General features: G+C 45.3%; 1 protein-coding gene across 1 annotated transcript in view; it reads right to left on the bottom strand.

Annotated features, from left to right (window-relative positions):
* Nucleotides 1–18609, bottom strand: part of Chd1l (chromodomain helicase DNA binding protein 1 like) — a 48837-nt gene that overhangs the window by 21315 nt on the left and 8913 nt on the right. Inside the window, exons 5-12 of the mRNA XM_085677940.2 lie at nt 18505–18536; nt 14531–14612; nt 10455–10621; nt 7505–7656; nt 6829–6921; nt 5233–5329; nt 2739–2812; nt 1530–1640 (exon numbers count right to left, since the gene is read on the bottom strand). Coding sequence (XP_085534066.2) covers nt 1530–1640; nt 2739–2812; nt 5233–5329; nt 6829–6921; nt 7505–7656; nt 10455–10621; nt 14531–14612; nt 18505–18536 — 808 coding nt within the window. The remainder of the gene's footprint in view (nt 1–1529; nt 1641–2738; nt 2813–5232; nt 5330–6828; nt 6922–7504; nt 7657–10454; nt 10622–14530; nt 14613–18504; nt 18537–18609) is intronic.

Genomic DNA, 18609 nt, shown 5'->3' with positions numbered 1-18609 from the left:
TTTTAATAAGCTCTGCTCATAACGGTTTGAGACATATTCATGAGCTTTCGTTGCCCCCTGGTGGCAATACGATTCACTCGCAGAAACCCTGGGACACAGGGCGAATTGCTGAACAAATCAACGTGCTGCAGACCCGAGGCACACACAGCGGCCGGCTTCTGGAAAAGGCAGTGCCCAGTGCTTCTGCTCCTCCACGATCTGCCCCGGGTCCTCCAGGGAAATTAACTAAAATGCGGACGGCTCGTCCTTCTTAATGTTAGACATTTCAAACAAAAGACTGTCCTCTGAGTCGGGAAAGGATGAAATCTCTAAAGTATCACAAAGAGAACTGACTGTCCTCCTTCCGAGGCCACCTGACCCAACCCTGCGCTTCGTCTAAGCCTGCAGGAGACAGAGGATGACAGAGCAAAGGGCTAAGAATCTGATTACATCATGCATGATTATCTTTATTAGACAGATAAGGCAGACACTGGCAGAATAATCCCCTTACCTAGGATTACATCGGAGGCTTCTTTTATTCACCCTTATCACACTAATCACTCGGTGAATGCTTCCTAATAAGACAGAGCCCTTTCCACGGAGATGCTGATCTCTCTCTAATAGAGGAACACACATCTCTGGATTCACCCTGGCTGCTTCAGGAGGATTTCAATTTATAAGAAGTAAGATAATGAGGAACTGGAGAAGTGGGTAAAAGCATGCGCTGCTCTTGCAGAGAACGTGGATTTGGTTCCCCAAACCCCTACCTGGTGGTTCACAATGACCTACAACTCTATCCAGGAGATCGGACACCCTCTTCTTGCCTCCAAGGGCACCTGCATGTTTATGTTACACATAGAAACAAACAGGCATATGCACATAAATAAAAGGTTTTCTTAAATAAATATAATAATAAGACTAGTCAATTGGTTAAAAAGTGATTTAAGGATGATCCAGAATCTAAAAAAAAATTTAATGTCAAATTGTTTAATAATGCATAAAAAATCACCCTCTTAATAACATATCACAAATGTGAGATAATATTTATGATTGAAGTTATATATAGACATTGTCAAACTCTAAATAGCTGGCAATTTTACTATAATCACATTTTAAAGCAATTAAATACTCATTAAGCTTGTGCTGTGTTAGAGAAGTATTTCTGGAGGAAGGTAACTAGCAGAGAGACTATCTCATTCCCCAAATCACAGTTAGGGGAAGAGCTGCACCCCCTAAATGTAAATAAAACTTCCCATGGAACTCTCTCCAGACATCCCAGGCCAGGAGCCGAAGCAGGTTAGGATGGTTTCTAAGAACTCAAGACTTCAGCTGAAGTTCCTCGATGAGATGGTAGCTTAGGTAAGAGCCATAGAACAGTCACCATGCTTCCAGAAGCCCAGCCTCTTAACCAACCACGGCAATGGCCTCAATCCCCTCCTTTTTAACTCCTTGCTAACAACCTTGTCTTTTAGAGAATTAGGGGAAATGGTTGGGATGTAAACGTTCTCCCGGATCATCTGCCTGCTCTCATCAGGACCCATGTGGCCTACCTGCCCGGGTGCTCAGCAGAAAAACAAAAATGGGCTGTTTTCCAAAGTTCTTAATGGCCAGGTGTCTCTCCTCTCCCCTCACGGAGCCATCCACACGCTCATAGCTGTAGCCTTGACACAGAGGAGAAAGTAGACAACCTTAATTCCTTCTCAAGGATTCTGGGGGAAAAAAATTAGTCAGTCCAAAAGCAGACATCAGCTTTACCCTTTACACACACAGGCAAAATCCCCGCTTCTAATAATTTCCATGGGGGAAAAGTCTAAATTTAGGGGGGGCAATGCTATCATTTACAAAGGAATGGATTAACACGTTTTTACTTGTAAGTGCAGCTGAAGTGGCGTTTAGTATGTGGTTTGAACCATTCCCAAGCAATCCTGAAAGCTGGCCCCATGGCAAACTGCATTCGATGGGATGCAAGCAGAAGCATGGGAGCCGGTGAGGAGGGTGTCTGGTGGCCTGGTGTTTGCCTTTCTCTGGCACTGGAGGGTCTCCCGCCTGTCCTCATGCTCCAGACCCAAAGAGAGCTCTCAACTTGAGCTCTTCTTGTGCTCCAAGATCCCTGCAAGGGTGCCCTGGCCTAGGCTTCCCACAGCATTTGAGGAGCATCAAACATAGCTCTGAGGCCCAGCCTGAACTAACTTAAACCACAAGATCTGGAGCTGAAACGTCTCCAGGGGCCTTGAGAGCAACTAAAGGCATGGGTTTTTCCAATATCTCACATGCACTGTATTGCATATTAAGCAAAGTGCTCAGGTAATAACAACATTCCTTATTGTTAAGTAGAAACGACCAGCCCCGCCTCTCTCCCATTTGATTGTGGGTTTTCTACACTTGCATCTGTCCAGCGAGTCTGAGCAAGGACTCGGCTGCTGAGGCGAATGTTTCACGACTGGAAAGTTCTTGTCACTTAAATGTGTCTACTATACAGATAGCGTTTCCATGGCATTTGCCCCGGTGCCATAATCAGAAACCTCACAGCCAGTGGGAATGTGGCTGCTTGTGTCTGCCCATACATCTCTCTGTTTTCACTCTGCCAGTTTTCACTCCACACTCCACTCCCCATGTCTCCTCTTCTTTTGACTCTGAATCATGTTGTGGCGGACTTTTCCTCTGTAATCGCCACACCTCATATGACGGTCACATATGTTACATACGTGACTGGTCCAGCTACAAATGATTCAGGAGATGTGGTGCACAAGGGGAGTCACCTCTGTAATCCATGTAGTCTTGCAGAATATCCAACATGTGGGTCATTTGGGAGAAAAGTAAAACCCGATGGCCCCTGGTAAGGAAAGAAAGGAGAGAGTGACAATTCTGGAAATATTTAAGTTATTTCCCTCAAGCAAAATTCTTAAAAAAAAAAAAAGAATCCAAGTTCATAAATAAATGAAATACTAGAGTATAAATATAATTTAAAGACTTCCTCAGAAACTCTTAAGCATTTTATGTAAAAAATGCAAGTAAACCTGGCACTGTCCTTTCAAAATAGCAGTTCTTAAACTACAGTGGACAAATCCCAGGGGTGTCTGTCAATCACCACAGGGTACGGGGAGCTCCAGAAAAGCCAGGGTACTCACGGAAAGTCAACGCATCCAAGTACAAGCATTCATGTCAAAAGCAAGATAAACACACACATATAAAGAGTAAGATGCGAAATTCAACACACACACACACCTCTCAAGACCTTGAAGGCCATGGTCGGCTGCTTATCACTAATCTTACTTGGGGAGAAAGTTACTATTATTTAGAGCTATTTTGGTTGAAAATTCAGAGACGCATTCTTTAGAAAGGGGCGAATGGCTTCTCACTTCCCAAGATACATGCTGAAAGAAAAAGGACAACATAAGATGACAGATTAAGAATAAAGCAAGGGTTGGAGAGATGGCTGGGCAGTTCAGAGTGCTGGGTTCCATTCCCAGAACCTAACTGGAAGCTGATAACTAGCAGGAACTCCAATTCTGGGCGTCCAATGCCCTCTTCTGGCCTCCGTGGGTACTGCCCACATATGGTATCTTGACACTGACATTCATGCAGGCACTATCCCCTACACATAAAACAAATAAATCTTAAGAAAAAATGAAGGGCTGGGGGTTGGGGCATGTGTGTCTCAGTCAGTAAAGTGTTTGCTTGCCTCACAAGGATGAGAGCCTGAGCTTGATCTCAAACCCACGTAAAAGTGTTGGGTGTGGTGGCATGCACAGCATCTCAGTTCTGGGGAGGCAGAGACAGGAGCATCCCTAGGCTTGCTAGACAGCTAGCCTCGCCTAACTGGTGAGCTACAGACCAGTGACAGCCCTTGTCTCAAAGGATGTGGACAGTGTTTCTGATAACACATGAAGTTATCCTCTGGCCTCAGTATGTACGTATGTACTTCCTAATCTCTCTCTCTCTCTCTCTCTCTCTCTCTCTCTCTCTCTCTCTCTCTTCCTCATACATACACAAGCACACCCCACATGCATAAAAAATATAATCAAAATGATACCCTGTCTCAAAAACAAACAAGGGTGTGGTGGTTCATGCCTGAAACCCCAGAATTTGGCAGACAGAGGCAGTAGGACCATTTCAAGTTCAAAGCCAACAGGGTCTACACTGGTGTGCACTTGACAGTTCCAGGCCACCTAGAGCTACACAGTGAGCTACCATCTCAAAACAACAATAACGAATAGACAACAATGACAAAGAATGGACGAAGTCAAGCCTTCTAACTGGGCACGACTTTAAAACATCATGAACAAAGCACAATGCCATCAAAACAAAATTCTCGTCGGGAGAATTAACCTGGTCTCTGTGTGCTTCAGAGCAACAGTTAAGGAGAACTCCCGGAAGACTTAGGCCCAAATGTGTGCATGTGTGTGTGAGGGAAGGGGGGTTCTAGTCTCACCTCAGACGTGTGGTGGCTGGGTGACCTTGGACATATAACCTTTCTGGGTCCATGAAAATAAAAAAATCAGGCATACAGAATTCAGGAATTCCTTGGGTACAACAAATAGATATACTTTATTGACTCTAACCAATAAGATACCGCATGGCATATAATCATTTAACATGCAATTATTGGTCCTGCATATTCCTAGTGGGCAATTTTGCTAAATCTCAGGCCATATCTGGGATGGGTCTGAAAGGGATGAATTGAAATCCTCAAGAATCTGGGGTTTGTCTAGACTCCCCCTCTTTCATGGAGGAATCAGCCAAACACTACTACACAGGATCTTTTGTTGCCTAATTGAGTGTCTTTGGGAAAATGTCCCCCAAGATCCCCTTGAGGTTAGACCAAGGCCCACAGATTAACAAGAAGGAATATTAACTGAGCCACTATGGTAGATACTGATTCAACACAGGCTGCCAACAGGCAACCGTGGAGGGAAAGACCAGCACCATCTCTGTTCTGGTGAAACAGACAAGGCTGGAGTGATAAGGTGGCCAAATACTGATGACTCAGACAGCACATCAGAGGAGGGCATTGATGATACTGAATTAGGATCCTGAAAGCTATAGGAATCCAAACAAAAGGATGATCGTTGAGGGGGCGAGTGGGGGATGGGATAGCAGGAGCCAGGAGCATCCTTCCATAGAAGGTGGAACCTTCATCAGGGTTGATTAAGAAAGAAAACTTGGGTCCTTCTCGAGAAATCTGTCAGTTCTTCACCACTTGGGTTTTAATGGTTACTGGCTCAGAGTGGTAAGTGTGAACCCACTGCCTACCCGGAGTAGAGAAATGCCAGCAGCCTGTCCAGCAGATGAAGCTTCCCACTGGCCTCAATCAGGTGCTCTCCAACTTCAAAGGGCTCTGGTTCCACACCTAGGGAAGAAAGAACCTACTTCCACTAACGTGCAACACTGGGAGCAGATTCCCTGAGGAGAAACGCCGATTGTTGGCCCCCGGCAAAGCACCCCCATACTCCCCACACTGGGTGTGCCAAGGCTCAACTGTGGTTGAGGAATTTTATGATTATCTGTTTGTATGATAACCTCAGTACTTCTTCACACCAATCACAAAGGCAAGCATACTCCACAGGAAAAAAAAAAGCTTATCTAAGGTCAAGAAACCTAAACTGAAGTCCAGGCTCTCTAGAGAAGTGAAGTGAACCAAAACCAGTTCAGAGATGGCATATACATTCCGAGGTATGGGGCAGCAGTCAGAATTACATTATCTGAGAGCTGCCTTTAAATCTACAAGTTCCCGTCTATTACAACAAACAAAACCCGAACGTGTATTGGATTAAGAGTCCGTGAATTGTTTAAACAGCAGCAGCATTAGGAACTCTACCTGACTGCAACAAACCTCTGCACTAGGCCTTCCTACGATAGGGACTCCATGCCCAGAAGTCCTAGGATTGTCCCTGGGCTTCCAATCAGGGCGTATTTTTAAATTACCAGCTTTGGTGGGTGTGCTGGCTCAGGCCATTAATACAGCACTTCTAATGCAGAGGCAAGTGGACTGAATAGTCACGAGTTTGAGGCCAGTCGGGTCTATAGAACAAGCTTCAGGCCAAGCTAAACTACATAGTGAGACCTACTTCGAAGCAGAGAGGGGGGGGGATGGAAAAAAATGAAAGAGAAAAAAGAAGGACGGGAAAGAAAGAAAAAAATTTTAACAAAGGTCCCAGTTTAAATGAAAATTAAAATTTACAAGTAGAGGCCTAAGGTGGCACTTTAGAAACATGATGTCAGTAGGACACGGGCAGTGCAGGGCACAGATGTGGTCAGAAACACAGATGTTAGTAAGACACAGGCACTTCAGGGGGACAGCTGAGGCAGGGCAGGCAAAATGAAGTGCTCCATGGAGACCAAGAGTGTTTCAGAAAGCCATGACACCCACGCCACAGTCTCTGAGGGTCTGACTGGACCATGACACTAGACAACCACCAGTTCTAGGGCATCACAGAGATGTCCGGCACACCCATAATGTGGTGAAGAAGGACTGACTGAGTGGGCTCAAGACAAGGAGACATGAACTGTGAGGAAACACTCAGATAAACCATGATGGCGGTCTAGAGAACCACTGGTTCTGAGTCTCCAAAACCGTCAATTCACTGAGAAAAATGAGTCAGTAAAAAAATTCTTAAGAACATGTCTACCTTCCGGGAGAACAAAGAGACGGGGCAAACACAACGCAGGGTCTATGACTGGACCTTGGAGTTGCAAAGGAAAAGAGAAACATGACCTGAGTGGATGTGTCAGGTAACACTGACAACAAACTGAGCAGGAGCAAGGGTGGAGGGCATGCCTCACTGGGGCTTGGGCCACGGACTGTAAGCAAAGCGGTAACGTGGCCCGGCAGAGCCCCACGACTCTCACCATCGAACAGATACGGGTGGTCCACGCACTTCCGAAGCTGTGTGAGGATGTTCTGCAGTTTGACTTTCCTTGCCGTCTCATTCTCAAAGGCATCTGAACTCGTAAAGACAACAAGAAAGATGGATTACAGAGCAACCCACCCTCCCAAGTCCAGAGCCTCACACGTTTAATCACGGACACCTCAAACCCTGTGTAACTGCTCAGACTGGACTGGACACCTGTGTGAAAATGCCCAGCCATCTCTTTCTTTTAAGAAGGAACAATAAACCATAAGTTGGATGTAGTGAACTTGAGTATCCTTTTTTCAGACATCTGAACAGTTACAGAGCGAGAGACAACTATAAAACGGAAATCAAGAGATCATGCTGTTGCCTCTCCCTTCTCAGTGACTCTGAGCCAACAGCATTTTGCAGCTCGTTAAGTATCCAATGGGCTGGAAAGATAGAGGGCAGGACTAGAGCGCTTAGAAGTGCTTGCTTCAAGGCAGCAAGGGGAATGGGGCCGAAGCAAAAAGGAAACGGAGTCTGAGACACTGCCACACTCACTGTGGCAGACCTGAGAATCACCCAGAATCTCCACTCCCTCCTTGCTGTAGAGGGGGAGAGCGCCTGATCATTGCACACTTCCTACACGAAAACCACACTCATTCAGCTTCTGAACAGATGCATCCCCGTACCTAGGTCTTTCATCAAGATGGCCTTGTAGTACTTCTTCTGTAGTGCTGACATGCCATGGTATATCACCACCTCTGTCTTCTTGGGAAGCTCTGTGGTTACCTGCGTTTTCACTCGTCTTAGGAGAAATGGCTGCAGGAGTCTGTGTAGCTCACTTGCTGCATAAGAACAAAAACTAGAGTTTGCAATCGAGGTGTTCAGCAATCTGAATTCTGAGTCAGGACCGTGATCTTTCATATTTCAGACACTCCTGGGCTCAAAGCAGGGCTTATGTCTCTGCAAGTTCATCCCAAGTTGAAAGTATTGTTAGTTGAAAGATGTGTTTAATCTACCTAATCTACCAAACGCCGTGGATTATCCTAGTCTACCTTAAAAATGCTCTGAACACTTCAGTGGGGCAAAATAAACCCAACTTACCAAAATAAAATAAATAAATACAGTGCTGAGAGCCTGCAAGCCAGTCAATGGGCAAAGGAGTTTGCTGTCACGTGTGGTGAGAGAGTTTGATCCCTAGTACCTACACGGTAGGAGGAAAAAAATCGACCCCCACAAGTTGTCCTCTGACCGCCACACATGTGCTATAGTACATACATACACACACACACACACAGAGAGAGAGAGAGAGAGAGAGAGAGAGAGAGAGAGAGAGAGAGAGAATAAATATAAATGATATCATTCAAAAAGCCGACTAATTCGTATCATTCACTGGCAGCTCTATTCAAGCAGGTCTGGCAGCACGGGGCACTGTGAAGTCTCACTCTCATGGCTGCCTGGAAACCTCTGAGTGCTGATGCCGCCCAGCCGGACAAGAGACAATCTTACATCACCTCCGCCAGGGAAAGAGAACCTTCATGGGCTTTTACCGCTAAGCAGTATCCTGCAGCATATCTGTGCCACGTGATCTTTATCTAGTCATCTATGGTGGACAGTTAGTTTTGCCTTGGCTACTAGGAAGAGAGTGACGTGGGTAGGGTTTAATTTCCTCTGGATCCAATTCGGACTGCTATACTGGACGGCAGTTGCATTTTTTAGCTTTCTGAGGTACCTCGGTACTGTATTGCTTACACTAGTTTATATTCACCCCATCATCAGTGGGTTTCCCTTTCTCCGTATCCTTACTGGCATTTGTAGGGTTTTTTTGGGGAGGGGTCTTTTAGATAATAGCCATCCCACTGGGGTGAATAGTACCTCATTGTCTTCTTTTTATATTTTTACGTGTATCTCTTTTATTTACTATTATGTGTATTAGTGTTTTGCTGGCGTGTCTGTAACAGCACCGTGTGTGAAATGCGTACAGAGGTTGGATGAGGGCAGCAGGTTTCCCTGGAACGGGAGCTACAAATGTTGCGAGCTGCCATGTGGGTGCTGGGAACCAAACCTGGTTCCTCTGGAAGAGCCATCAGTGATTTTTACCCACTGAGTCCAATTTCCAGCCCTCATCGTGGCTTTGATTCACATTTCCCTAACAACTACCAATACTGAACACACACACACACACATATATATATATACCAATACTGAACACACACACACACACATATATAAATACTAATACTGTGCTATATAGCTCAAAATAAGCCTTTACTGATTTTCTTCTTTGACACCTTCATGCACATTTGCAATGTGCTCTGGTAGAGAAAAGGCATCTGAAAGCGCTCATCGTCAAGAAATGATAAAAGTTCAACTGATGATATTGCCAACTGCCTGAGCTGATCACTACCCAATGCAATTAAAGACTCAATTCAAAACACTACACTGCGCCTCATAACTCTGTGCAAACGCTAGGTGTCAAGAGCAGGTCAAAGTTCACAGACGTTTTCTCTGAATGTGCATTTCTCTACAACATAAAATAGCCAGGCCACGGCACAATTGGAGCACTGCCTGTCCTCCCCTCTGGGTTCCCGGCTCCTTCTCCACCTGTCACAGCTCTGACCCCAGGAACTGGGGACACTTACGAACTCTCTTCTTACTAACAGTTCTGTTGTCAGAGGCTCTCTTATTGCCGGGGTGATTTTGCATTTATTCTTATTGCTCAGCGTCGCTTAGAAAGGTGTAACTGCCCATTGTAACAGCAGAGTCAGGCACAGCTCAAGAGCCAAGCCTCGGATACAAGCCACAGAGCTGACCGCCAGCCAAGGCTGTCAGCATTCAAATTTGGTTCTTTTGACTTCAAATCGTTTGTTCCCTCACCAGGTATATGGAACTTCAAAAACCATCCTAAATCAGAATTACACTCCATGTTAAGATTGCCAGATACAGAAAATAAAACACACAGGACAAGTTGCCAGCTGAACTGGAATTTCACGTAAGACGAACAATATTGTAATCCAGTATGCTCATGTACTATCTGACTGAATATCTGAAACTTACCTGGCAACTCTAACCATGGGAGTTCTGTGGGAGAAATCTTTAGCCTAGGGTGTTCTGCTGGGAAACCTCCTCCAACTTTTCCTTACCCAATACATACAAAATAAAAACACTGTATAAGCATCCTAGGGTAATATCAGAGATATCCAGATATTCAGCTAATTCTATGAGACAGAGGGGCAAAGGTACAAGAGAAAGCTGCCACCGCCATAAAGGATGATGAAGCCCTCCCCGCCTGTCACACACACATACACACACACACACACACACACACACACACACACACACACACACGTCTCCATCCCATCTCTGTTAAACTCTTGGCTTTGATGCACGATTTAAAAGAGGCACCAGTGCCACAGAACATTGACAGCAGAGCTGTAGTGAGCTCCCTCCTACCTCTTCCAGAAATGAACTATGAGCCCAGACAGCCAAACACAGGCAGACAACTGAAGCCAACGAGGCACCTAGCACTGGCTCTTTTTAGCTCCCTGGTCTTCTGGTCATCTCTTCTATCTGTATCTGTTAGACATGAAGGCAGCTTCTGTGTCAAGCCCTGCTGGGGATGATCAGGAAGAGAGGAACCTGCCTGATTTGGGCTCTTTCTCGATGGCCTGGTACCGCTGAACAAAATCTTCCACCTGCTCCCCGCAGAAGAGATCAGGCTCCACAGCACTGAGGAGGGAGTAGAGCTCCTGGAGGCTGTTCTGGATGGGCGTTCCGGTGAGCAGGAGGCGGAAGACCACTGAGAACTTAAACACAGACCGACAAGATCAGAAGCCTGCCACGGCGGGAGGAAAGACTGGGTTGCCCAATGAAGAGCAACATGGCCACAGTGCAGAACACCAGGAGGCTCAGGTGCAGGCTGTGTGCTTTACTTGATGAAGGAAACGACTCTGGGTTCAGCTGTGAGGAGCAGAAAAGGGTCCTACGAGAAGACAGTGCTGTAAGGATGCAGGTCACATCACTTCCCGAGCAAGTGTTACAGAGCGGTCAATCCGTTCCTGCTGTTCAATCTTGGAAAGTTAAATTACAGGATGCACCCCACATGGGGGAGCTTACCAAAGCAACTGAGACAAGGACGTATGTGCACATGGAGCCTGAAGAAGCAAAAAGCTAACACACCAGGCCCCTCCACACATGGAGCTGAGGAAGCAAAATGTTAATGCTCCACTACAGGTAAAGACCAAGATCAATACTAAAACAGCGCCTTTTGCAAAACTTGACGGCGTACCAAGACTTCTGGATGCTTCTGTGCCACATGACAGCCCTAAACAGAAGAGACTTCTTTAAACTTTCAGAAACAACTGAGAAAACCAAAAATAAGGAATCTCCTTTATCAGTGATTACATACTAGTAATTAGTAATGAAATTTAAAAGTTAAGGAGAACAGTAACAACAGATTACTCCTCCCCTGAGACACCTCGTACTCTTGAGAGTTCTTTCTCATCTTCCTTGGTCTGTTTGCTTTGCTCAAAAAAAGAACAACATTAAGAAGAGATATTAGATCTGGGTGGTGGTGTGGGCCTTTAATCGCAGCACTCAGGAGAAAGGGGCAGTCAGATTTCTGAGTTTGAGGATAGCCTAGTCTATTAAGCAAGTTCTAGGACAGCCTGGGCTACATAGAGAAACCCTGACTTGAGAAAGAGATATTAATTAGATCAAGGAGGGGTTGGAAAGATGGCTCAGCAGCTAAGAGCACTACCTGCTCTTCCAAAGGTCCTGAGTTCAATTCCCAGCAATCACATGGTGACTCACAACCATCTGTAATGAGGTCTGGTGCCTTCTTCTGGCCTGCAGGCATATACACAGACAGAATATTGTATACATAATAAATAAAAAATATTAAAAAATCTTTTTAAAAAATTAGATCTAGATCAAGGGTGATCGACCTCTGAACTGACATAACAATAACCATCGAAATTAATGTAACAAAATAAGAGAGCCATATACCACATATGTATGTCATTTTAAATAAAAAAATACAGAGGGCACTACATACACACATACAGGACATACTGCAGCGTTAATGCAGAAGCAGTGCAGTGTCTTTGATTATCTTTTGGCTGGGGAGGGATCATCAGACAACACACTGCTTTTGCAGGATGAAAGGCAATGTGATACAACCAATAAAGATGATTGCAACAGTTCCAGCCATCTCCTTTTGCTCCTCCTGAAATGCTCATTTATTATCTACCCATTTGTGCCTGTTCTGTTTGTTGTACAATGTTTCTGAAGTATTTCAACTACATGGACTGAGTTCTTTTAGATCAGAAACCAGAATCTTTCAAGGTGTATTTCAGCAAAGAGCCGAGGTGGTCAAAGAACAGAAGGCTACAAAGGTGACCACTAGTCACAATAGTTAGCTTTTCCTAGGACATGGGTTGAGTTTGTGATTCAAAGTTTGGTACCAAAACTTAAGAGTTGAAAAAAAAAAATCAGAGACAATCTGTCTTTATAGTACTTCATAAGTTCTGTGCATAAAATATTGTATAAGCACATTCCTTATTAAATATTAAACATTCTTCCACATAACTTTTTATGGTAGCTTTGGTTGCAAATGCACTGTGAGTATGAGACATAAATCCCAGCACCGACTCTCCATTTTCACATTTAGGTCACTTACAACTTTCATAAACAATATTAGGGGGAAAACAGAAAGAATGCCCCTTCCCACTGTGCAGCCCAATAATAAATGGTTTTGTTTGATTGTTGGACTTTTTGCTTTCTTTTGGGGCTGGGGAGGAGAGGCACGTCTCACTGTCCTGGAACTCACTCTGTAGATTTGCTGGTCTCAAATGCACAGAGATTCACCTGCCTCGGCCTCCAGGGTGCCGGGATTAAAGACCTGCACCACCACCGGCTACCTAAATAAATGCTAGTGATCTGAACTGCAAACCTCGCCTAGAAAGGAATGCTGGCCTGTCCAGAGCAGTCTTCTCGCTCCATCCTCTCAGCCCGGGTTTCCTGATGAAAAACACGCACAGGCTCTGAAGATGGTTATAGAACTCAGGCTCCCCATTTCAAACCCACAAACCTAGGGTCCCTTTAGTACCCGTTTCTCCTCTCATTGTACATCAGTCAATTTTCACATGAGTTTATTAAGAACTCTCTTACAAGGAGAGATCCCTAGATATGACCAGTGCTATGACTTGTGCTTCCTCCAAAGCACAGGCATTGCCAACATGGCCGTCTCAGGAGGTGTCCCTCCAAGAGGCAATGAGGTCATAGGAGCTCCTTTTGAGGGGGATCAAGGGTCTTTTAAAAGAATCAATGAGCTAGCATTCTCTTATTTCTCTTGCCCTTCTGCCATGTAACACAGTCCCTACAGCCTTGACCTGGCTTCCAGCCTTCAGAACTGGTTAACAAACGTCTGTTCATTACGACCCAGCCTGTGGTACTAGCCCTAACGTAGCACCAGTGGAGTAATTCACAAACCTGGGAAGGAGATTCGAGCAAGGGTCCCAAAAAGAAGGTGATGGCACCAAAAAGCAAGAGGACGCCCTACGAGGGCGCAGCAGTCTACAGAGAACGTATCTGCCTCCAAACTCCCAAAACTGTGACTTCTAGGCCGGTAACCACAGAACTCAGATCAAGGGTCTCCTTTCAAATGCCCTCTAGACATAAGGGATTTATTATGGGATGAGACCAAACTTAATCCCCACAAAACTGCTGTGCAGTCTCATGAATGAACAAGCCTTTCAACTAGGAGGAAGACAGTCTTAGAAAAAACAACTCAAAACAAACAAACAAACAAAAAACCCAGCAAATCATTCCATGTTTTCAGAACAGTGGGAGAGGCCAAGAGAGGAAGAGGACAACATATCATATTTATAAGAGACAAAGACCACAGAGGATGACGGAGACACTCAATGTGTGGAATTTGGTCTTCACGTGAGCTATGAAGTTCTCCGCACAGGTCAACTGGGGAGAGGCACAACATGCCCAATCTATCTGCCACCACATGGATCTATAGTGAGGTTATCTCCGTAAAGAGGTCCAAGACGGTCCAAAGAAAAACTGAAACATTTCCAAAAGTACAACGCACTTTACTGGGCTGGGGTCGTACTTGATAACCGGATTTTAACAAACATCATCTTATAAAGGATAAGACGAAAGGCAGTACACACTTTCTGGTGCCCGCCCCCCATGAATGTTCACTTAGTCCTACAGCAATCTCACTGAAAAAGAAAAGTTTCAATTAAGTCTCCGCTATTCAGGTCTAAAGTATCCTTTAAAAAGCTCTGACTGCTCAGCCTCCTCCACCACCTGGGTACCGGGATTACACGTGTGCACCACTGCCCTGGCTAATGTTTTTTAGAGGGAGGGATGAGTAATAGGGGCTCCCAAGCATTGTCAGGGTGGTGAAATCACCACATGTGACACCGCAGTGTTGGATAGAGGTCATTACGTATTTCTCCCAACCAAGCAGCATCTACAGCGTCAAAAGTGAATCTGTCCGTTACAGCTTCTGAGCAACAATGTTGCCACTGTCCCGACACCTGGGACAAATTCACTGCTCTGATGGCTGCTGGCCAACAAGGAAGATATGAATGGAGCGGGACCTTCTGCTCGATTCTGTTGTAAAACTGAAGCCACTCTGAAGATTATCTCCAACAGCAGGCAGTTAGATGAAAGCCCAGGCTACCCTGCGGATTTACCTCTGACAGTGTCCTGTGCAGCAGGGAGCTCTGGTTTTTCAGTCTGTGAGCTTCGTCCACAGCCAGAACACTCCAAGAGAAGCTGTGAGAGAAAATCCGCTTTCAGCTTCGTGCAACTCACTCGTGTCTCCCAACCACCTCGCTACGAAGCCACAACTACTGTTAGACAGACTAACCACAGGCCTGGCCTTAGAAACACGCCAATCACCCCACACACACACACTCACACACACACACTGAGACACAGCCATGTGCACGGACAACAGCTGCAGAAGGGGGTGCACGCAAGGGGCTTTCTCCCAAGACATAAAAGATGGAATGAAGGGAGAGAGGGAGGGAGGGATGGAGGGAGGAAGGGAGGGAAGGAGGGAGGAGCCAAAGTCAGAGAGAAAGGAGAAACATTTATAACCAGGTGCCAGGTACTGAACTGTGTGTTTAGTAAAAAAAAAAAAAAAACGACAGATAGACAGGACTGGGCTAATAGGGAGATGGAGGCTTGGAGGCTTGGAAAGGTTAGGTGATTTGTCAGGCTCACAAAAGCAGAAATGGGAGTCAAGTTGTGCCCCAGCAGACAAGCAGCAGAGTGTGATGTGTTGGACAGTAGCTAGCAAGAGCAAGTGATCAGTTTCAGTCGTGAAAGTACATACATATACACACATGCATATGTTTCTATACTGCTTATGTCTTATTGTGCAGCTCAAGCAGGCCTCAAATTTGCAATCCTCCTGCCTCAGTCTCCCAAGTGCTACGTCATCAGCATAAACCAATTCTACACTTTGGCTATGGAAGCACATTTTTAACAGATACTTTTGAGAACCTGTTACAATCCTCCCCAAATGTGTGTGTGTGTGTGTGTGTGTGTGTGTGTGTGTGTTCTAGGATATATGTGAATAGGATGTTTTTATTTAAAAACAACAAAAATTGAAAATAACTTAAATATCTAATAATAGGCAATAAAACATGGCTATATAAAAAGGCATATACGGTCACTGTAACACAAATGATGGCTGGGTGTGAGGGAACACAACTGAAATCTTAGCACTTGGGAGGCAGAGGTAGAAGGATACCACAACTTTGAGGGCAGCCTAGTTACACAGCAAGGCCAGCCAGGGCTACATTCAAAACACTGTCTCAAAAAACAAACAAACAAACAAAATATAAATATTGTATGTCCTTGAAAATTACAAAAAAAAATAAGGTAAAATGTAGACCTTATTAAGACTGTTAGTTTTACTAGTAACCATTACAGGATATTACATTTATTTTAATTTTTTATATTTATGGGGTGGCACATGTGTGCCACAGTGTGTGGTCAGAGGATGACTTGTAAGAGTTGATTCTTTTCTTTCCCAGGTGGGTTCTGGGATAGAACTCAGATCTTCAGGCTTGGGCAATACAGAGGAAGATTCTATCTCAGACACAGGCAGACAGACAGACAGACAGGACAAACCATGGGGTGGAAAGAAAATTCCTCAGAACTGAAAGATCTTATGCAGAGGCTGACTGATGAAAAGGATGTCTTCTCCTAAAGGTACAAAAAGAGAAGACGAGAAGAGCCATGTCAACAGAGGAGGGGCACAGAGGTCTGCAGATGGGGGAGGACTGGGGACCTAGGGAGAGCACGCGGAGTCCAGGGACCCGGAGCAGATGCACGTAAGACTGATAACATGTAAAGGTCTCCACAGTGGGACAGCAGTCATGAGAGAAGGTTACCACAAATAGGTGGCCCGGATCCCTGAAGGAGACACCCTTATACAAGCAAATATTCAAAAATACTTATTAAACGAAACAAGACTACAAGAAGGTGAATGTGGACACATTAAATACAGTGGGTCAAATGATCATCAAAGGATGCTCTTAAGAGACCCCCCCGAAGAGACTTTGTAAGTCTGTAATCCAAAAGATTCCTGGCCATTTATACTGTCAGTGTGCATAGACTTAAATTCCACAATGCATCTCTTCAGTACAGACATTACATTCCCCTGCCATCTACGACACAGCGATTGGAGACAGAATCTTAGCTAACACTGAAAGAATACGTCTATGTCGTGGGATTCATACTCAGTCAGCATTACAAATGTTCCTTGGTTATTTGGGTTCTTAAATCCTCCTACCAGTATGCTTAGAACAGATTACCTCAGATAGGAAGGTAGTATTTCTCCTGAGAAACGTGACACTCCAGTACTTAAAACGAGGTTTGCTAGCACCGATGCTGACTTCAGAGGCCTGCTTTGCCATTTATTAACATTAGCTATAGAGCTAATCTTGGTTGCAGACTCACACATCCAGGAAGAGGGAACCTCAAATGCAATATCCTCCATCAGACTGAACTGTGGGCATGCATGTCTGCAAGGCATTCCCTTAACTGCTAATTGATATGGGGGGGCCCAGGCCACAATGAGTGGTGTCATTCCTAGGCCTGCTGTATTAGAAAAATTCACTGAGGAAGTCAAGAAGAGCGGGCCAGTAAGCAGAGTTCCTCCATGATATCTGCTTCGAGCTCCTGCCGTGGTTTCCCTCTGCGATGAACTGTGAGTCATAAGATGAAATAAGCCCTTTCCTTTCCAGGTTGCCTTTGGGCATGTGCTTATCACAGCGCCAGAAACAAACTAGGACTGGAGCCTCTGTGGGTTATCTAAGCTTCATCTTCTTTATCTGCAAGGTAGAGGGCACACACTTTGTATTATGAGTTCTTAAATTTGTATTGTGAGTGTGTGTGTGTGTGTGTGTGCAAGCACATGCAAGACAGTGAGACAGGAAGAGAGAGAGGACACAGAAGAGGTGTATGTACAAGACAGAGAGACAATGCGCAGGCAATCGCACACCATGCTGCACCTGTGGAGGTCAGAGGACAAAGTTCAGAAGCTTTTTTTTCTTTAATTACATGAATGTGCACTCGAGTACAGGTGCCTGCAGAGGCCAGAAGCATTGAATTTCCCTGCAAGTGACATTAGAGTTACACGTGATTGGGAGCCAGTCACGTGAGTGCTCTTTCAGATCTGCTGAAAGGCAGCAAGCGCTCTGACCACTGAGCCACACCTTCAGTCCCTTGGGATGTTTCTCATTCCCGAACTGGACTTTATCTTTGTAGGTTTGCTCTGTAACCAGTTTTCCTGGCATTGCTGGGCATTCTCAGTCTCCTTCCGGAGACAGACGAGCTCACATTGGGGGGGGGGGGGGGGGAGCTGACGCAGCAGGTGAAAGCACTGGATGTGCGAGCCTGGGGGTCTGAGTTGGATCCCTGCAACCCATGGGAAAAGCCAACATGGGAGTGCATTTGTGGTCCCAGCACTCCTGTGGTAACACAGGGCACAGAGAGACAAGAACTGGACAGACCCTCGAGGTCAGTGAGTCTGGAGTATGCCACACAATGGCAGACAGGAGAAAGTCAATGAAAGAGTGGGAGATAGAGGGTCAGCTTGCACACACAGGCAGACACACAGACACTCTCTCTATCTATCTATCTATCTATCTATCTATCTATCTATCTATCTATCTATCTATCTCTCTATCTCTCTATCTATTTCTCACACACACACCTCTCTCTTTCTCTCCTCTCTCTCTCTCTCTCTCTCTCTCTCTCTCTCTCTTTCACACACACACACACAATAAGGGCAGGCGAGCAGGCAGACAAACCACTTACAAAAAGAAAATGGCTAGGACACTATGAACTCACAAGCAGAACACCTACCTAGCGTGTGCAAATCCCTGGTTTTAATCTCTAGAACCCTCCACCAAATAAAATTAAATTAAAATAGACAGGAAAAGAGAGAAACGCATGCATTCCTCTCGAGGAAAAGATAATATGCTCACTTGAATGAAACAAGACACTCATCAGAAGCCCTAACATCTACGTTAGCCATCAATACTTCAAAGTTAGACAAACGCAGAGAGGGGCAGACGACCACAGTATGAACGGAACACAAGACTTTACGGCTCATGCAGCAGCCCCTGGGGCAGCCCAACCTACTCACGATTTCAGAAATGAGGCATCCTTCAAGCAAATCTGAAAAAGTAAGGACGAGAAGTTAACAAATCCCAGGGCTGACAAGCCGCTTCCCGTCGGTTACTGTCCTGAT

Source organism: Myodes glareolus, chromosome 17, assembly GCF_982192425.1.
Source record: "Myodes glareolus chromosome 17, mMyoGla1.1, whole genome shotgun sequence".
Classification (NCBI taxonomy): Eukaryota; Metazoa; Chordata; class Mammalia; order Rodentia; family Cricetidae; genus Myodes; species Myodes glareolus.
The sequence above is the reverse complement of the archived record's forward strand: the minus strand, read 5'-3'. Positions and strand labels throughout refer to the sequence as shown.